Below are 22002 nucleotides of genomic sequence, written 5' to 3' on the forward strand. Positions count from 1 at the left end.
CCGGGGTTTCGGTTTTTTAAAAAGGGGCTCCTGGGGTTGTTTTTTTAAATTTTTTTTTTTTTTTTTTTTTTTTTTTGTTCAAGGATGCTGGGAAAGCTCGAGAAACCGAGACAGGCTGATATTATTGAGCTGTAAACACACTGTCACAGTTTCACATTCCTCCAACTTTTTTTTTTTTTACTTCCAGTGTACTTTAAAGCAGTGGAAGGCTAGCTTTTTCTTAAGCTAACAGGATCTGATATATTTATACTCGTCTCTGTTCGTGTTAGGATGACTCATCTATCAGTGGGTGTCCTGTGCCTTAATCTCCTTCCAGATTCTTTTTTTTTCTTTCCCTTTAGCTTTTGTTTTTTACTCTGAGCTCTCTTACTCGCCGCACTCATTCCAAATTCCTCCACCTCTGCTTTTTGCTGTTTCCCATCGATTTTCATATCTCAAGAAAGCAGTATTTGCGCCTTCCGTCCGAGTTCTCTGCCCTTGTTTTGTCTTCGGTTCGGCCTGATGAGGATTTTTGGAGAGCTGAAGCCAGACGGGCCGTAATGAAGAGAAGGAATACTGGTTAACAAGATCAGCGCTTTGCCCCGGGTTACGCTGCTTTTTTGCATTCGCCGCCGTAATTTGTTCTCGAGTGCCATTTAATAAAGGAAGGTATAACGAAATCCTTATTCAATCACTTGAGGACATCACGCAGGCTTGTTTAAGTGCCGTCGAGCAAAATGTTAATCCTCTGCTGCTACAAGGAGGCTGTTATCCTTTTCCCATCCAGCGCAATTGTCTAACCTCCTGATGACAGGATCAAGAGACATGGATTTCTCTGCAGGAATTCATAAACTGACTCAAGGATGTCAAAGGCTCTCAGTAGGATGTTTATCATTAAGAAATGTCTAGACTAGATAGAGGGCAATAAAAAAAACAGACCCTAGTGTATTAAATCCTTCCGTCTTCACCAACAAATTACAGAACTCGGTTGCCTGGAGACACGTTGCAACATGACGAAATGTGCACAAGATCCCGGCCTCCAGTTCTCTGCTGGAGGGCAAAAAACTGCTAGCCAGGTTGTAGGTTTAGCTGTCAAGATGTCAACAAAACGCATCAAATCTTAAATGTATGTGTGATCTATCCCTAAGAAGAGATGCAGTGCCTTTCTGCTAATTGTCAACATCACAACATTTTGACAACAAGGTCCAAAGGTGTCACATTTCACAGGTTATGGAAAAGTTTATGTAAAAAAAAAAAAAATAAAATAGGGAGGGAGATGGAAGAAGGTCAGCTATGCTAGCTTGACTTTGCAACCTTAGCATGTAGATGTGCTGTGGAATCCTGTGTGTTTTGGTTCAGTTGAGGGGAAAAAGGTAACCCTCACACCAACTCTGACGGATCATCAGTAGAACAGATGTTTAAATTACCTAATCAACCGCGGCTGTATTCAGACAGTTACATATTAAGTGCAATCCTGTAATGTTTATATGGAGTTATTGGGGCCACAGTCTGTGGTTTTTGTCACTGTGGAGAAAAAGTTACATGTATTCATTTATCTCCTTGATGAGTGATGGCACAATGTGGGTCTAAGTGCTAATTCCAAAACGCCAGGCCCGGGTTTGAACTCAGGCCTTTAACCACATCCCACTGGAAATAGATCTTGAAACAGTTTTGGTGTAGGAGCTTTCTCCTCTTCATAGCCCAGGAATGTTTTTGGATTTCCCTCAATTAGCCGGTGAGTGTTTTTGGAAAAAAAGGAAGTCTGAGTTTCCCTGCTGCACATTTTACCTCTATGGCCTGATCTTGACAAGACATGAAACTTTTTAGACCCAACTCATGAATATAGTTGGCTTAAGACAAGTTGTACATAAACTTCCATCTTTCCTTAACAGGTTACCAAAGTTGAAAAAATGACTAGAAATTATGCTTGAATTTTATTTTATTTTTTTCTTGAGATTCCATTTTCAGCTTGTGAAAACGACTGGATGTCAGGCCACCTAAAGTAATCGATGCTTCAGTTTCTCCACATTCTGTCTCAACCTAATTGCAAAATTAACCATTTTAATGGTTAATTAAAATGGTTAAATCAAATTATAGTATAGTTATAGTACAATTAAATTGGGTACATAATACCCAATTTAATTATAGTTAAATCAAAACTATAATTTTGATTTAGTCTAATCAAAATTATAGTTTGATTAGACTATAAAGTCTAATCAAACATATTAGAGTTTTATAAATGAGATTTATGACTTTCAATAGAGCGCTGGGTGACGTGTCCTTCACGTTTTGCCTTCCGACAGATTTTCACTGTTCAGTGATGTTCAAAACGTGACGTTAAGCCGTTTGTTCTATCTGTGTGTCCGGGCAGGACTTCGATGACTTCATCTTCGCCTTCTTCGCCATTGAGATGGTGATCAAGATGGTGGCCCTGGGGATTTTTGGCAAGAAGTGTTACCTCGGAGACACATGGAACCGCCTAGACTTCTTCATCGTTCTGGCTGGGTGAGTTTACACCGTGACAAGAGGGAACTCTCAGTTGGCCAAACGTCAAGGTGTCCGTAAACACAACAGAGACTCACATTTTTCTTTCGGGTGCCTCTCGGTTCACTCCACTGACCTTTGGGACATGCTCGACATGCTGAAGATGTAGATTTACATGCCGAATCCATAAGACGTACCTTTGCACATAAAGTCTTTAGCTACGAACATGCAGGGCGTAACACCTCTGACGCAGCACTCCATACACTCTGACTTGATGAAACACGTCGCAGAGTCTAGCCTGCTGGTTCAGGTCTGACATTTTCATCACACTACATCCCCCGCTGGGTTTTAATGCCACCCTTCTGCTGCGGCTTCTGTTGTCCGTCAGTGGGAACAGAACACGCTTCCTCCTGTGCACAAGTGTCCTTCACCAAAACACAACGGAGGACCTTCATGTTGCCGTCTTTTTTTTTTTTCAGCTCACACATCATTGTACAGTAGCCATAAACAATATATTGGAATATTAGTGAAATGTTAACTGATTTCAGTCACTCAACAACCTGGAATGATTTAATTACACACCGACTGATATTTTCAAGCCTTTATTTCTGTTAATTATGATGATTTTCTGCTTTTAGCTAATGAAAAGAACATTACATCAGACCAATACAGAAACACATTTATTACAGAAATGTGGGCTTAATGGAAAATATGCCTAAAGGTTTTCAAAAGGTACTTTTAATCTGACCAGTGAGCCTCGTTGAGGCGTATTCTGATTGATTATGACTGTATTAATTGTGGACTTTGAATTGTTACCTTAGATTCAGTTGTTCAGATCCAGCAAGCATCAATTAGGGTTATCCAAAAGTAAACAGGCATGGCAGCTATTTTGTTCTTTTCTTAGGATGGAATAACAATATATTTTATGCAAATTATTTTAAAAGAATATACTGCACAAGTTTGTATTCATTGTGCTGCTTTTCTAATCAAGATATGGTTTTATTACCTAGATTTTCAAGTTGAGACATTAACATTATTTTTAACTAGAGGATTGGTCCCAAATTTCGTTGCACAATTTTTCATTGTTAAATTATAAATAAAAAAAAATAGATTATTTTTTTATTCAAATATATAAATTTAGGTTTGAATATGTACATAATACCCAATTGAATGACTCATTGCACAGCTATCAGAAAGCTCCTGGCATATTTCTCTCAATATCTGACCTATATTCTTGGTTTTTGGTTTCAGACCCAAATTTTAGGTGCAGCCCCAAAAATTTTTGCAAGTTTTGCACACGGTTAGTCATTTAAAAAAATGCAGAGCCATCATCCTCCTCCTACCACTTCCTGTCATTTTCTTTGTTAATTCCGCCAGTAGGAACATCCATCCTACTTGATCAGTAGGAACAAGTTACATGTTCCTACTGATCACGTAACTTGTGTCCTGCAACAAAAGCATTTCTATTTCCAGTTTTGAAAAATTAACCAATTTTGACACAGCTGGAAAGCCACACCATCCAAGCGCAAAATTGTTTTTAGCAAATACCGTTTTTTGAAATCGTCACGTTTCCGTTGATCAACTGTATTTTCTTCATTTCAGTTTGCATAATGCAGCTAGTGGTGTGCCAACAGTGTTCACTTTAGTGTAAGATTGAGACTTAATTATTCTTGAGGTTTTTTTTCTCCCTCCTTTTATCCCAGAGTTCAATGGTTGAAATTTGGACATAATGTTGTGGTTCAACTGAACAGATCAAAACCGCTTTGGAAGTGGTCAAATCAGTCCAACCACAAGCTTCTGGAAGTATACAGTCTTCCTCCGCTTAAAATTTTTGTATTTTGTTTAAAATCCAGATCTCTTCCAGAAATCCAACCACTTTAAATGAGTTCAATACATTCTGACTAGAAGAGCGGTCAGATATTTGTCAAAGGATATAAAAAGCACGGAATACAGGCGCAATGGGGAACGGGTCATTTCCTGTTACGGTTACCGGACAACTTTACATTAGAGAATATCGCCTACAGATTCAAGTTTGAATAATTCAAATAAGTCATTTTAAAGCCCAAACTAAAAAAAGATTCACCGCTATGATGAGTGTCTTTTTGTTTTTTTTGTTTTTTTTTCTTAGATTTCAGAGCGAGGGATGTTGTCGTTCCCAAAGAACGGCATGTTTAAATTGGAACTGTTTGAGTCCAGAAGTCTGTTAACATGCAAAATTCTTCTAAAGGACTTTCAAACGGATTTTGTTTGCTCATTTATGTTAAGTGTGATTGGTTATTTTGACAGTTAATTTCTTGAAATCGCTGGAGCTGGACGCCGTTTCATGCGTACATATGTGCGTGGTTCTGTGTGTGTGTGTGTTTGAGAGAGTGTACGTTAACAGAAAACAGGTGAGAGCAACGTGTTTCCCCAGGTCTGGCATCTGTGTGTGTGTGTGTGTCAGCTTGCATCAGCGTGCGCGGGCGGAGTGTACATCTTAATTTGTTTTCATGGCTTATGCTATTTCTGAACAACCTGAAAAGAATCTTATCTGTACGGAGAGCAACCCCTCCCACCCCCTCCAACCCACACATATGGAGACAAGGGTAGCCAAGGTAACGGCTGGTTGTCGAGCCTTCGATATACATCCTGGCAACAGTTGTGAAGTCCCCGGAGATGGGCCCTGATGAACTGTTTGTTTCTCTCCGAGACGATAATTACAGCTAAGCTGCTTTTTCAGCAGGTCTGAACTCTCTCCTCCTAATCACCTGGCTGTCAGGGGGGGATTGATGGAGAGGCGGCCGCACAGAGCAGGTGAGACGGAGGGAGGAAAAGAATAAAAAAGAGACGAAATGAAAATCGGACCTCATGCTACACCGCGTTCGGACTGACTGCTCGGAAGGCTTTTCGCCGGTATGCTTCGCCGGTTTTAAGGGGATTTAGAATCGGCTGCCAGAGGAACGGAAGGTGTTCGTGTTGCTTCATTTTTTGCGAGAGGAAAGTTTTAGAGTGAGAGAAATGTCAAAAGCGGAAATGTCACACAGTCATCGAAGGAATTTGAAGAGAGGATGATTTAAACGAGCTGGAAAAATGCGCCACAGGCAGCGCGTTTTGTTTTGATGCAACAAATCAGTTTGCTTTCCCCACAAATCTACTCTGCCCTGAAAAAGTATCTGCGCCCCGACAGATTCTTCTGTTTTTATTTCTTTTTCACACAATAATGTTCCAGACGATCAAAACATTTTAGAACAGAAAGCTTTGACAACTGAGAAGTAGAAGTTGAAAAGTGGCGTGGAACCCGCATCTCAGAAAAAATTAGGAGTTCTCCCTTAACACCTGTGTTTCCATCTCCCCATTCGGCACATTAACTATCCAGAAAAGCCAAAAACCATCTCAAGTGGGGGGGAAGGGGAGGGAAATCACGAGAGTCAATTTAAATTTAGCCACTTCCATCAACCTTTTCTAATGCGACACTCAAAAATGTGCATAAAAGAAACAATGATGGAAACACGGCTAATGAGTCTTCACTGTATCTAATCAACGCTAGCTGAAAGATATTTATTGTGAACTGGCACTATATAGATAAACTAAATTGAGTCGAAAGTCTGGAAAATTGATCAAATTCTACAAAAGAAAGATTCTGTAGGCCACAGTTTGGTTGCGACACTAGAATATGTCGGAGGAGCTCCAATGTAACCACATCATATCAAAATAACAGATTTATAACCCTTTTCTGTATTTGTAGACTGAAATCCCTGCCTGCTACTTCAGCTAAACACCAGAATGACGGCTTATCTGCTCAAATCTGCGGTTAAAAGCTTTCTGTAAAAAAAACACTCTGACAATACCGACTTGCAGACAAAGTGATAGCGTAGGACTTCCCTGCAGATTAAGGGACCCGAAGAAGGTTTTATTTATTTATGTACCTATCTATTGATTAGTGTGGTGGGACTCCAATCGATCGCTGAGGGAGTCTTAGTGGCAGAGCGCAGCAGCACTTACTGTCGCAGACAGGCTATCCTATTCATAATGCATCAATCAGACTCAGCCTTATCTCTCTGTGTTGCTGTTATTCCTCCCCATGAGAGACCAAAAGGATGATGAAGGAGTGAGATGGGGAGAAGGTTAACACGCCAAGACAGAACAGGAGGGAAGCAGAGAAAGGTCAATTGCTTTATTTGACTCCCTCAATATTTAATCTGGCCAGATATTTGAGCAAAACGGTGCATGAAAAATACCAATATTGGCTCGACAGCTTAGTCAGTAGAACTTTTTTTTACATATTTCATATTCTGTAATAAGTTTCTTACAGAATGAACATTTAAAAAAGTTTTTCTCTGTTGCACATAGTTGTGCAATCCTATGTCCTTAGACGCGCTGCGATGTGACGTCATGGATGCAAGATTCCTGCCTGCTGACGATGACCACCGTTGGTTGTAGCTGTCAAGTTGTCAACACAAATCTTTAATGTATTTGTGATATATAAAAGAAAAAGACAGAAAATGTTTTGCTACTAATTTTCAACACTGTGATAGATAACGACGTCCAAGAGTGTCGGATTTCACAAGTCAGGAAAAAGTTTTAAGAAAAAAAGAAAAACAAATCAATGGTGAAAGAAGTAAAGGAAGTAGGTCAGCTATGCTAACTTGACTTTGACGATCTTAACATGTAGATGTGCTGCAGAATTTGGCGTGCTTCAGTTCAGATAAAATTATATATAAAAAAGGCTAGGCTCTCTGACAGATCATCAGTAGAGCAGGTTTTTAGTTTAGCTAATCAACCACCGTTGTGTTTAGACAATCGCTTTTTAATAATGGCAAAATAAACATCGAGTCTGAAAACATAATTCTGTAAAACCAGTCTGTGTAGAGTAGCGTAGCCGACTCAGAGGAAGACAAAAGGAATACACCTGGTTTTGAGTTATTCTTGAATGTCTTTTTTTTTTTGCGTTATTTTTTCCTTTGCTGTTGCACACCGCACTATGTTAGTAACACCTACATCTCCAGGTTTCATTTAAGTAACAGAATTGTTCTACTGCGGCGGTGTGGCTGTGGACGCCACTTAAAACAACCGTCTTTTTGCCCTCCGGCATTGTGCGCATTTGCAGATTTTCTTGATGTGAACAGTAACGTACAACGTGACTGCGGAGCAAAACAGCTGTGCTAACATGGTTAGTTTTGGGAGAAGACGTCTGTTTTTTCGAGTTTTTTTCACCATGGCCGACCAATTCATTCTAAGTGGAGGGGCGAGTCGAGCCTCTGCATGAACAGGTAGTGATGGTTTACAGGAACTACAGCGGCCAAACTCTCCTGTATATGCTTCCCTTCTTGTAGTTATTGGCTAACTCTGCAAAACTCAGTGTTTTGTTGCCGAACCCGCGATTCCGTAGTTCCCTCTACTCTAAACATTTTTCCTCTCATTGTCGCCAGACATTTGTATAACTCTTGACTTTTTCATGCCATACTTTAAAGTGAGTGGCACCTTCTCGATTTAAAAAGTCTTTAGCCTGACATATTGCATTTCAGACCTTTGATTGAGCCACACTTGAGGAGCTGAAAGGATCCCAGAAGAGGAGCCTGAATCCTCAGCGTCGTCTCCTTTCTTCTCCTGTTGATTTATTGATGGTACTTTGGATCATCTCCAGCGCATGTGGGAGACAGCAGAGGAAAGTGAGAGCGTGACGACGCAGAGAGCAGCAGAAGGGACAGCGGACGACAGCAGAGAGGAGACAAAGAGCTGCGGGAGGCGCAAGAAGTTGAGAGTGAGGAAAACAATGTGACAAAAAGGAAATATGGATAAGAATACCTGATGGGAGACGACGACGGCGGCAAAGAGCTGCCACGAAAGGCGAAAGGGAAAACAGAACTGCATCATGTCATAACTTATAAATCTTAACATTTGTTTTGCTATAACAAAAAGTTTATTATTAGAACAGCAACGTTTTTATGATGTAAAGTGATTTTGCCTGGATGACTTGGTTCTTCACTTCTGACTCTAGAAGGAGAATAAGAAATGAAATCTAAGCTAAATATGATGTTGGACCAGTAAATTCGGGTTGAGCGAGGCATCCCACTCGGTGACGGTGTTTTGATCACAACGGAGTGCAGAACAGAGGCGGACCTGCTGCGCACAGCCAGACAGGGTGACTGGCACTCAGCCATTAGCCCGACATACTCCACCAACTTCTGTGTCGACATGTTTAACGAGCTGCAGGTTGAAGGTTTGGGCTTTAATTAAAGATGTGATGAAGAAACCGGGAATGAAAAGAACCTGAGCTTGAATTGGTCAGCTACTATAAAGCTACGTATTCTGTTTGTCTCTTAGCTCAAGTCTCAGCTACAAGTGACTGAATAGAAAAAATAAGTCTTCAAATCAAAATGTAGTGAAGACTCAGAAAAAAAAACATTAAATGAAGTCATTACAAAAAATATTGTGAGAAAAAAGTTGTATTCATATTACAAGAATAAGGTATAACAGCACGGCGAAATAATGAGCAAAGTCATTAGTAACATCAGAGTAACGTTGTACAAATGTCATAATTTGGAGAGAATAAAGTTGTAATAATATGAGCAAAAAGATATGACATGAGAATAAAGTCTCTATCAGAATAAAGTTACGATAATTCGTGAAAAAAGTCGCATGACAACAAAGTCGAAAGAATAAGAGACCAAACTCATGTTACTTGAATAATATTAGTAGAATGAAGTAGTAATTTTATGATAACTTGATAACACAAAATTTAAATTATGAATGTTGAGCATCTTATAAAGTTATACTTTGTGTCGGTTTTACAAATAGAGCAAATAATGTGAACACAGGTCTTGATAATGACTTTTTTCCTCATTTTATAATTTTCTTCTGGTAATATTGCATCTTCTACTCATATTATTAGTTTATTCTTGTAACATTATGACTTTATTCTCACGATTAAAAGAAAATAATTTTAGTTTGGCCCTTATCCTCTGTCATACAGCAGTGTTTGTAATGTAAAAAAAAAAAAATAAGGAAAGGAAAAACTCTAATTTGAGCTAAAAACTATTGCATATATATATAGATATGTATCTATCTATATATATAAATAATATCTAGATATTTGATAACTAATATATGTAGATAACTAATACAGATATTAGTTATCTGTATACTAATGTGCTTATTAGTATACAGATTAATAAAGTGTGCAGATCCCAAATCAACAAAAGAATAACTTAGTCTGTAGATACGCATTGATTTTGTTCTACTTCCCAAAAAGAACCTAACACTATCCTTAAATCTTCATATTTTTCAGCACATTAATTAGCTGAAGGGATTGTAAATACTGTCTGTTGGTAAAGAGCAGGCCTTTTGCCCTCTATCCACAAATTGCCATAAGTGCAGGTCCGGTGGTTTGCGGGTCAAACAATGAACAGAACAACTAATTAGCCAGGATTACAGCTGCTGGCTGTTGGCACTTCTCCATCGTCTCAGGGCTGGATGCCAAGCTGCAGCGTATACCATCCGCCCAAATCTCAACTCCATACTTGTTGCTTTAATGGGTAACACTTTATTTGAAGGGGGATGAATAAGACTGTCATGACACTGTCATAAACATGACATAACACCTGTCATGAACATGAATAAGCCTTCATGAATATTTATGACTGTTGTCATAAAGTGTCATTCGGTAAATTATGACACTTTTAATACAAAGTTGACATTATTCAAAATGTCTTTGATATGACAACTTGACATTAACCAATAAATCATTACTGTTTAAACTTTACATTTAATAACATAAAGTTACCTGATTTTTAAAGTGCAAACATTAATTCTTTTATAACAAATTTATATCAGTAATGACTTCTTGGTTAATGACAAGTTGTCATAACAAAGACATTTTGAATAATGTCAACTTTGTATTAAAAGTGTCATAATTTACCGAATGACGCTTTATGACAACAGTCATAAACATTCATGAAGGCTTATTCATGTACATGACAGGTGTTATGTCATGTTTATGACAGTGTTATGACAGTCTTATTCACCCCCCTTCAAATAAAGTGTTACCCTTTAATCTTAAATTATCTTCAGTTTCACAAACTGAAGTGGAAAGCAGAAAAAAATTCAGCCACATTGAAATTAGAGGAGAGGAAAGGGCATTAAAACCAGGAACAGTGATGGCTGCTACACAAACTGTCTCTTCCTTTTTCATGTACTTTGACTCGGGCTGCTGAATGCTCCTGGCCGAGGTCTCCTCATCCCCCTGGGTCCTCCTCCGGCATCACTGTGATTATCCCCCGCTAGCAGTGGGGTCACCTCGCTGGTCATGGATTATGATTCCAGGGAGGCAGCGATGGGATGTTTTGTAATTAAGTGTGAGACAGTAGCTGCAGTTCTAAATCTAATAACGGAGCAGTGAGAGCAGACTGCTTTCCTGAATGCCTTCAGCCCAAGCAGCTGAAATTCAATTACGCTTTCTTTGGGCACTATGGGAATTCTGGTGGGTCTAAAATAACAGATGAGGGTAACTTTGTGATGCTGTATGAGGTGGAGAAAGAAAGGAATCTGTCTGAGCTCCATTTCATCCCCACTAAAGTTGGGTGTGGAATGGCACACTATGGCTATGGCTATGAGTTCGTCGTTGCCTTCGTACGCAGCTCCACTCGACTCTCATCTCCCTTCACTGCTCCGTTTGGGCTTTCTCCTCTGGTAGGATTTCTGGCAGGCCAATCACTGAACAGAAGGAGAGATTGAACAATGACGTCGATTTTCTGCACTGCAACAATGGCAATGGAGGAAGTTAACAAAGCCGAAAGAAGCCGTTCCAAATGTTGACTTAACAGCCGCCTCAGTTCGCAGTGGAGGATGGTTGTTTACAGCGCAGGTAATTTCCTGTAAGCTTCATGGCATCGAACTGCAGCATTGCGTACGTCACGGACAAATGTCAGTGATTGGGTCAAATTTAAATCTTCCAGCGAGAGTGCACGCCTCCAGGAAGCAATCGTTTCTCAATAGCCGAGAATCCAGACTGTCTGGACGAACAAGCGGCTGGATTTCACCAGGCTGCTATGAGTAGGTTGCTGAAAACTATTTTGTCATTGGCTGGCATAACGCATCCCTGTAGATGTTACGGAATGATGCACGGATGTACAAAAAACCCTTTATAGTGATGGGATACTTTTCTTATCTAAAAACATTTGCTACAAAAGTGCAAAAGTAACAGTGATGCTTAAAATGACCAGCAACGTGTGTCAGTTCATGAACTGCAGATTGGCATGGCGGTCCGTCTATGGAGAGCTCCAGCTCAGAGCGAACCTCTGACAAACACAGTCATAAGGTGAAGGTGGTGAAGCTTTTGGGGAGGCAAATTTTCCTCATCAACCCACAGTAATGCATGGAAGACGGGCACTGAGGAGATTTCAGCGAGTCTGTTCAGGTGTCGGGTCTGTGAAGACATTTATGGGAAACCATGAAGACACTGACTGGAGCTAAATTCCTTGAGCAAAAGATGAATGTTTCATACAAGCCTGTGTTTTATCTTCAGTATCGTTTCATTCGTCTGCTCTTTGGCGGGTATTAATATTCATTTTTGTTTGTTATATAGCACTGCGTGGTATTAAAGTTTAATTATGCAGTTTTTTTGTTTTTTTTGTTTTGGTTTTACTGCATAAATATTGCCAACAGTCCGGCTGAACTTATCTCTCCCGGTCAGAAACATCCATTTCCAGCACAATTTGTGGAACGTGCAGCAAACATAATCTGCACCACGTCTTTAGACCCAGAGCATCCAGACATATCGGTGTTGTGCCGCAACGTGATGATGTGCTGGAATTATTAGGTGGTCCTGCTGCTGAAAATTGCTATTGCTAGAGGACGCTTGTCATCTATTTATTATTATTATCATTATTTATTTGTTAATCTTCCAAATAGTCGACCAGCAGTTCTCTCAGTCATTGTATCAATGCCTCCTTCTCGGCATAGCCGTGTCGGCCGCGTCATGCACTCACAGAGCAGGCAAGTAATTACTTAATGGCACATAAATGAGCTTGTGAAAATGTAAACTGCATTTTGATCATGTATGTCAGGCTGTGTATAAATATTTGTACCACATCATGAAAAGTCACTGTTTTACAGAGAAACTACTAATTTGTAATCATGGCACATATTTATTGTTTTGGAGCCAAATGTATGTGTTAATCTTTGATTTGGCCATCAAGAATAAAACATAATGACAAAATGTACATGCAGTTATCTTCAGAAGTCCCAACAGTGTGCAGTTATAGCTGCTCCCCACAAACTCAATGACAATTTACAATGTGATGAGTTTTTTTTTTTTTTTGTTTCCCCATTAAAATAGCTCTAAGACATGTCTCAGAAACTCAGCGTACCGAGACCTCCACTCCAATCATTATTACCAAAAATTACAGTAAGCTCATGTTAATCCGCGAGCCAACAGGGGGAAGTATTGTTCTTGCCTCTGTACTGCTCACATAAAAACACAGATACTTCTCAAATAACAGAATCCAAATCCCGTCCCCTCACACACAAACACCTGCATGGGGGCTGTCCGTCACTGACAACCCGTCTGCTGTGGGACGGTCGCTGTGGCAGGACGCCCGTCACCGACGTGGAGGCGAACAGAAAGGAAATGGCATGCAACTAAAGCAACGCAGGACAAGACGAATTACTAGTTATTCCGGGATACGTAGGAAGTGTGTCGGCGGCGACGACGGCGTAAAACTACGTTCATTTCCTGAAACAGCAGGATGTGATTCCATCAGAAACTCAGTCCTGAAAGTGGAAATACTCCAAGTGTTTTCACTCCTGCAAGTGCTTAAATATTACATGACTGGCTGCATTTGTTGGCCTTTTGTATGCAAATGTTGGTTTTAGGCAGAATAATAACAAAACATTTTTAAACGGAATGCTGTTTCCTTCCAAGGCGTTGACTTTCCTACCAAAGCGATGCATGTTTCACGTTTCCGCAAGTGTATCTTTGGAAATAAATAGTGAAATAAATAAATGGTGATAAATGACAGTTGATATTGTTCTATTAGCTAGTTGTCACACTCATGCAGAGTGACCTTCGTATTACAACTCCATTAATCTCTCCTCTTGCATGATCTTCATTAACTCCTTCAAGGCTGCTCTTAAGCCACCAAGAGCTAATGAGAACAAGATGACATTTTTGCAGCATAATTGAAGAGAAAAATAGCCTAATTGTATCTCAGGCTTTTTGTTTATTTAAACGATGCATTCAGATGAAAATACAAGAAGACAGAGGGAAAAAAAGAAGAGAGTGCAGTGGTGTCTGTGTTTGGATTCAACACAGTCAGCTGTTGGACACAACTACACCCATCCGCTCCTGTTTTCCTGTCTGTCATATATGGGAATGAAGCCTGCTTAACGTTATCACAGTGGAAGAAGCTTGGAAGAAGACAGATTACGGAGTGGGCCAGCGGATGGAAAGACCTTCAGACACGGGCCAAGAGGTAGACAGATAAAGGGTTAGGTGAGGACAAGCTGAGTTTAACATTCCCGCATTCCCAAGCTGCCTTGCATGCTTTTCTATTTTAGGTGTATCTGAGTCCCATTATGTCGAGGGTTTAATGTTTCCATACGCTACGTGGCTAATTCCAAGCTTTAGTTGCCTTTGGTTTTGATGGAGTTGCTGCAGAACTAGATGTATGCCACTCCTAGTGTGACAAGTTTCTTTAGTATAACAATGAATCAGCTTCTGATTCATTGTTATACTATTCATTGTTATACCACTAACTAACAATGAATCAGCTTCTGATTCATTGTTAGTTAGTGGTTTATTAGATTAAAGGTAGTTCAAATTAAATAGCTAATAATGTCTGCTTAGAGCTCCTCCATCCAGAAGAGGGCAGCATTGGTCATCCTTACATGGAGCCAGATGATACAGGAATAAAGATGGTGGGGCCATACCAGAACAGGAAAGAGAACTCATCCAAAAAGAGTCTGATGTGGGATGCAAAACCCACTTTATGCGTTTTTGTTTTTAAGTGTAAACCCTCGGCTAGCTTCTTAAGTTTCATAATGTTTTGGGTTTTTTTTTTTTAAGTCCAGGGTATTATGAAAAATGTATTCTTATGGAAAGATAGTCCATCCTCATCGTACAAAAGAAAACTCTGATTTTTAACCCTTGTATGTAGAAATGTGGTCCAACTGACCCCTCACACGTAAAACTTGTATCATTTGCCGTAGTCCTCTACGTTAGCCTCAGTCCTCACACGCAGGGTTAAGAAAATGGCCGCCTTTGACATATGCATGTATATTTATGCCTGCGTGTAAAGTTTTGACCAGAGAAAGCCTACAATGCAACTTGTTCTCAATTCTCCTTAGAATTTTTTCAAGTTGTTCGACACAGTCATTTGTCTCTAGAAAAAACCCTGTTCATCAACTTTAAGTGGCAAAAAATGAACATGATGCTCATTGATGTTGATGTGTGTAAACTTTCCAAAGCGGGTATGCTACTTGTGATGTTGTGGTGGAAAAACACATTTTGTCCATAAAATGGGTCAGATGAGGCGTCTTACAGAGGTGTGTGCTTGTGTACCTTTGTTCATCCCTCGTTCTCATTATGTTCCTCAGCAAGTTTGCCCTTCTCTGGATCTCACCATAAAACAAATGCATCTGCATATTATTTGGGGGTGTAGACTTAAAAAAAACAACAACAACAAAAAACCATCTTTTGTCCTTGTCACCCTTCCTTGGCATAACAGCGTTTTAGATTCTCCTCACGTAGACTCTCTACGATGCCGGGCCTTTCCCGTCTTCCCTGACCTCTCACTGTCTGTGTCAGCATGTGCTGCCCGTCCTTAAAATAACCTAATCAAATCCGGCTTCTACTTAAAATTGGGATAAAAAAAAAATATAAAAAATGAATGCACGATTTCCCTGATGTCTTTCCGGTTACTTCGATACACTCCATTTCTCCTCAGCTGTTCCTCCCTTCTGGTTTGGGGTGGGTGGGTCAGACTCGTCTCGGCACACCAAACATCATCTGGCTCTCATCAAGCCAAGCGTGTGTTTTCGCAAAGACTATTTTACGACAGACATCATTCATCATCCACTTTTAAGTTTATGCAACTGTGTCTGATGAGGAATTACCTTAATATTTCTGTAATATTGCCCTTGGGGATTTGTAGCTTGTCTGTGGCTCTCAGTGTATTTCCTATTAGTATTAGGATAATGTTGCCTGTCACTTAGGGACTACTGAACGGTGCCCAACGCCATAAACTGATTAGGGGGAACACTTTGACCACTGATGGTGGGGATGAAAATAATTTGTTTTGTCATGGCAGCGGTTAGTGGTTGAGATACGCTAGGCTGTAAATCAAACGTGCGTTCTCAAAGATTATGAGTGATTGTAAAAATTAGAAAGTATTTGACAGGAGCGCATATTTTTTATGCCGGACGACATGGTCAGAGGGTCGACGAAAACCCAGCTCTTGTTTTGGTGTTCCCGGTCCACACATGCCGGTATCTATAAAAGTTGTACAAAAGAACGAAGCGTGATGACAGGATCCCAAGCAGCAAATGGCAGATTGATGCACATGGTGAGCAGTTGATGGCCTTCGTGTCTCAATCCAACAAAGGAGCTACTGTTGCAAATATAACAGTGATTCTAACAGAAATGTGTCAAAAAACACTCAGTGCATCTGTGTTTGTTGTGAATGGGGCAGGATGGACCGGATGGGGTCCCCAATGAAATGGGATATGTATGATAGGTAGTCGTAATCTTTTGTCTGATATATGCATCGTGTGTTCGCTGTATTGTCCCAATCAATTGCAGTGAAAATATACATGGCAAAATGTTAGTTAAAAAAAAAAAAAAAAACTTTTAGTTAGGATTTTCTATTAGGAATGTACTTCCTGTATAGATTCTTCTTCTAGTACTTGTTAAATTCAGACTGATTTTATCTGCAGTGACATCCTCTGTTTAAAATAAGAATTGCAGTGAGTGCCTGAAGTGAAATGATACGATTCAAAAGAACTTCCTTAACCCCTCAATACATCTTGTAAGCAAAGATAAGCCCAAATGAGTCTTGCCAAAATACATCCAATGGCTTACAAACCATGGTTGTATTGGTGTTTTTAGTCTACGTCGTTTGAACCTTAATAAGAAAAAATAATACAAAGGGTATAAATTGGAAGGAAAAAAAATTACCAGGAATGTGCTAAAATATTTCAAATGGTAACTTGAGGGCACAATTGGACAAAAACAACTTTTAAGAACCTGCTGAAGATTAAAAGGAATAGACTAACCAGCTGTCTGCGATCCGAGCCAGCACACTGTAAACCCACACCACTTCCCATCATCTTCCCAGATACATAATTTTAGAAATCCCCCAAAGTTCAAATTAATTCCAGACAAAGAGTTCGATCTGCCTTCTTTTTCAGCCTGACTGCAGCTTGTCTTGTGCGTTATTTATTTCAGATTGTTTTCCTGTTTCCAAGCTGCTGCTAAATTGGAGCCATAAGTACCATAGCCAATATGGCCAGGGAATTATTTCTTTTTCTTTTTTTTCTCGCTTGTTTATTTTCAATAATGATGGTTGAATCACAATATAAAAGACATTATTTATCTGAGTCAGAATTTCATGGATAAGTTTCTTCACACAAACAAGGAATTTGACTTCAGTTTCACTTTGCCCTCAATGGACAGACATTTTAGGTAAAGATATAAATTTTGTCATAAAAAAGTGCCGTTTTTGCAAATGGCACTTTACAGCACCAACCTGAAGTTAGAAGTCGAAACAGTTTGAATCCAGGATGTGTGGGGTCTGCAGAGGTGCCGGCTGCCTCTCTTCCTGACCCTAGATCTGTGTAAGTCTTGGATTAAGGCCCAGAGGAGACTCAGACTAAAATAACAGTGGTGTCAACTTCAGAAGTCTGCTGAGGTGCAGACATTCATGTAAAGAGAAGAAGAGTGGGCATAGGACACACCCCTGGGGGGGCACCGGTGCTGATGGTTCCAGGTGCTCCCCAACTTTAATCATTGACATCAGGTGCTGATGTCAATGATTAAAAAAGTCTAATAGAGATTGTGGCAAGGCTTGATGGAAAGTTTACAAATTAATTCCATTTAATCTGATGGAGTTTGATCTGTTTTGTAAAAAAAGAATGGGCAACATTCCCATCTCTAGATGTGTACAACTGGTAGGAACATGCCTAGAGAGACCATCAGCTTGGAATTGAATGTGGATCTTCAAAGTAGTCTTTAAGTCTTTGTACTGATCCTAGAGGGGTTGAGTCCAAAGGCATGCCACATGTTTAAGATCCTTTTGTTTTACAAACGTGCAAAGGGCTATTGGACATGTATGATTTCTTCTGTAAGACCTCACCTTCCTCTTACAGTGTTACCCCAACTGTCTTCTACTGTGTTGTTCTGTCCCAGTGTTGCTGTTTTAGTCAAGAGAGATGCACAACTATTCCCAGAGATAGTTATACTCTCTCTGACTTTAAGTTGACTTTGACATGCAATGAATTTTGCTGAGATATTCTTCTGCCATTCATTTAACAGCCCACGAGTGACCTTTTTTCTGCCTTACGCCATGTCTTAAAAGTGAAAGGTGAAACCTAAGTATCCATGAGCACCAAGGCAGAGCATCACACAGCTGCTGAAGGGATTTGCCGATATCTTGAGACTGGCGGAAACCGTTATTGCAACCTTGTTTCTGTCTGCTGCTCTTGGTCGATCCTCTTTGGTAACCGTTTATCCGTTTACCTTCATTCTGTGGCCTGCAAGCCATCTGTTGGCTGCGGCTGTGTTTTTTTCTGTGTGTGTGTGTGTGTGTGTGTGTGTTCGCCAACGAGAGAGGGTGTTCCTTCCTTCTTATACCGGTGCTTTGCTGTAGAGATCCAAACAGGCAAGCACCGGGACACCTTAATGTGTTAAAGGCGCGCATTCACAGGTTCATTAAGGGAGTTTCTTGCACTCCAGGTGACACAAACACGCACGCACTCACATACAGCCTCCAACATGTGTTGCGAATTTGTCAGGCAGACTTGGAGTCAGCGCGAGAAGGGAATTCCTTCATCTGCACGCTCCTTCCAGCTGCACATGTGCTCAGCAGCTGCTCCACATACACACACACACACAAACACACATGCAAGGAGAGAGAGGCGCTGTGTAAAGCAAGGACGATAAACAGCAATCACAAATAAGACATCCCACAGTTTCCCTTTGAGAGCGGTGTCCTCCTGACTTCCTATCACGCTCTGAGAAAAAAAAAAAAAAGCCTCCAAAGAGCCGCCAGAGAGGCCGCCAAGAGCGTGGCGTTTCGAGGCGGCTCCGCTTGGACACCGCGTCTTCCGAGTCTCAGGCAACTCTTACAGTCTGCTCTCGACATCTCAAAGGGGTCGCGCCTTTTGAAGATCGACTGCGCAAGGACTTGTGCGAACACGCCGAGCCGCAGACAACATCACGTGTTTGCTACGTTCCATGTGCTAGCACGGACAGAGTGGTGTTTCTCAATTGTTACGCTCTCGCAGTCGTAGACTTAATTGCTTTAGAATAAATTCACGCTGTTTGCCAGAACATATGCACAGCAGCCATTTCATAAATCCAAGAATGTAAAAGTCATTGGGAATATTAAAAGATTAATTAGTTGCTGGAGAGTTTTGGTGGATGAGCTTCAGCAACATTTGGCTTGTAGATGCTGCATTGACACATGTTTTCTGTTCTCTCTCTCTGTCTCGTTCTCTTCTTTTTTTTCTTCTTTTGTTTCCCCAGGATGTTGGAGTACTCACTCAACCTGCAAAATGTTAGCTTTTCAGCTGTGAGGACGGTGCGTGTGCTGAGACCCCTGAGAGCCATCAACCGGGTGCCAAGTGAGTGCATGCAGTTTTCTCACCCTTCTAACACAACTCCTCACCCTGACTCTGAGGGTTTGAAATAATTTGCCCTCTAATAACCCAAGAACTTTATTATTCTCTGGAAATAGAAACTTTTATGGCTTAAAAGCATTGCAGTCTGCTCAAGGTAAACGCTACTGGTTGCAGACGAGGGACACCCAAATTAATTTGGTCAGATGTGGTGTCCTGATATTAAAATGTTTGTATGTATCCATTTTGACCTAAGACTCGAACTTTTTCAAAGGTAACTGTAGATATTTATGTCTATATTCACCTAAGTAAGTCTTACATAAGACACTTCTGGTGTTGCCTTACCATTAAGAGGGCGACTGTGGCTCTGTGGGTAGATTAGGCCTCTTGTGATTGGAAGGTTGTAGGTTCGATTCCAGCTGTCTCCTGCCAAATGCCAATGTGCCCTTGGGCGCCCATATTGCCTACCGTTCAGCATATCGGTCTATAGATGTGAGTGCAAATGGGTGAATGTGACTCTAGTGTAAAGCACTTTGAGTTATCAAAATGATTTACGATGTAGTCTGTGTTTCAGGAGGGCATTACCAAAAATAAAATCCAGTTGTTCCTCATGTTAGCATATTCCACAAAATTATCTCAGGTTTATCTTCCAGCAGCTTGTCCATTGCAACCAAAAGAGTGTGATTCATCTCAGACTTACTAAGGGGCGTTTTTCCAAATACTAATGAAGGTATGTTTGTAGGTCAGACTCTGTGTGGATATTAAAGTTGTTTCTTAAATCTCTGGTGCACGCTGGCGGTTAAAGGGGGCAGTATTTTGTAAAGATGACTTTTTTTTTTTAGCTTTATATCATATTATAATTTTATCCCTTCTTCCAAAACTTTCTTGGGATGTTGCTTTGGTTCTTTCATGAACATACGAGAGATCCTGTAATCTCCTGTTTCAACCATTCAGCTGTGTGAAATGCCTCGTTGTCAGAGCTGCAGTTTTTAAGCTTTTGAGCTTCCACATTCAGCTCGCTCACTCGGCTCCTTCAGACTAGCCAGCAACAATTAGCAAACACCTGGTGGAACTGCACATCTGCTGAGCTCGTTATACGAGCCACTGCTCATTGCAACGCTGGTAAAAACGTTGTCAAAGGATTAATACGGGAGCCATGTTGTGATGACTTCAGAAAGAGGAGTTTTTTAAAGAGTCAGAGCCCCAATTTCAAGGCGTTACAAAGGTGAATTTCATATTCCATATAAAAAGCGTCTTTATAGCAACCAAAGGTGACAAAGTTACTTTATTGTGCTATAAAACGACACTATGTGCCTGAAAAACACCTTGTATCGCCCCCTGTAGCCGAGCATTCCACATTCTTCATCCGGTCCTCCTGAGATAAAACCACCTGGAATCTCTCCGTTTAAATAAAGATTCCAATTATGCCATTAGCTTCCATCTGGATCACTCCACACGACCTTCAAGAAGCCCCTGTTTCCGTACCATGAGGTGTTTAGCTGGTGAGTGGGGACGTCATCGCCCTCTTCCACCGTCTCGTCAGTCGTAGGGGGTCCGCCGCCCCTCATTAGCCGCGTAAGCACACGGGCACTCGGAACACACGCAGCCATGCACACTGATTTGCTCATTAGGCGTCCAAGCATCCCTCAAACCAATCACAGGCTTAATGGTGGTGTTAAAGTGTGGATGATTTGGTCTGGTGGGGGCCCTGTGGGGAAAATGTCAGCACTGTGTTGCTGGTCGGTCCTGTGATCTTCCTTGGCTGATATCTGTCTGCTGCCTCCCTCACTCCCTGCTTTCCCTACATACACACACGCAGACACACGCATACACACACACACATGCGCGCGCGCGCATGCAACCTTTATACCTCATCAGGTCCTGCAGAGAACCTGGCAGAAGTCATCATGACTTTGGGTGGGGATGTTTTCTGTAGAGCTTCTGCTATTTATAGGTTCACTTAGTTAAATCTGAATGTGTGTTTTTGTTTCTTTTTTTTTGTTTTCTTTCTCCTGTTCGTTCCTTTTTCCAATAATCTCAGTGGGTAGGAAGCAAGTCTGAGGAAAAAAAAGGGGGCAAATCCGCAGTTTTCCCTTTCAAAGTTCACCGAATACACGGATAGAATCCGACCCGATTAATTTGTGAAGACACGTCAAAAGTGCTGGAATTTACAGTCAGGACCCCGGTGCCTCACAAATCAGGTGCTGGTTAAAATCAGCACCTGTGAGTCATAGGTCCAAAGCAAAAAAAGAAGAGGAACAAAAAAAAACAGTTTCTTCAAGCAGGGCTGAAGGAGACCCTGCCTGAACCCGAAGAAATGCTCGTTAGTATTCCATAATCGACATCAAGCTTTTCATTCATGCTCCACAATCACTGGCTCATTCACAGCTCTACACTTAAGAGCCCCTGACATAAAGCGGCTAATCATGTTTGTTGGGGTTTTGCTGATGGGCCGTCATTACCTGAGTCTTTTCATAATAATTTTGCTGATTTGTTTATGTCATCTGCAGCCCTCGATGTGGACGAATTAATAATACGAACCGTGAAAGCGTTTGTTACTCTGGTTTTCTATGAGGCGTCGGCCTTTCTTGATAAATCCCAGCAGTCATTTAAAGGATTTGTTCAACGGTAGAATGTTATTTTTAAATATTAACGGAAAAGTGTATGTGAAATAAATGTATAAGGAGCAAAATGAACTTCATGTTCATTCTTTGTTTCTGAAAAAGA

The 22002-nt window shown here is 40.7% G+C and overlaps 1 protein-coding gene across 1 annotated transcript in view; it reads left to right on the forward strand.

Moving 5' to 3' along the window:
- Window positions 1-19398, forward strand: part of LOC106949406 (voltage-dependent T-type calcium channel subunit alpha-1G-like) — a 148041-nt gene extending 128643 nt beyond the window's left edge. The window contains exons 4-5 of the mRNA XM_015035638.1: window positions 2351-2484; window positions 19184-19398. Coding sequence (XP_014891124.1) covers window positions 2351-2484; window positions 19184-19349 — 300 coding nt within the window. The 3' untranslated portion in view covers window positions 19350-19398. The remainder of the gene's footprint in view (window positions 1-2350; window positions 2485-19183) is intronic.
- Window positions 19399-22002: the final 2604 nt, after the last annotated feature.

The sequence above is a fragment of the Poecilia latipinna genome, unplaced genomic scaffold, assembly GCF_001443285.1.
Source record: "Poecilia latipinna isolate Pla-1442-1.1 unplaced genomic scaffold, P_latipinna-1.0 Scaffold341, whole genome shotgun sequence".
Classification (NCBI taxonomy): Eukaryota; Metazoa; Chordata; class Actinopteri; order Cyprinodontiformes; family Poeciliidae; genus Poecilia; species Poecilia latipinna.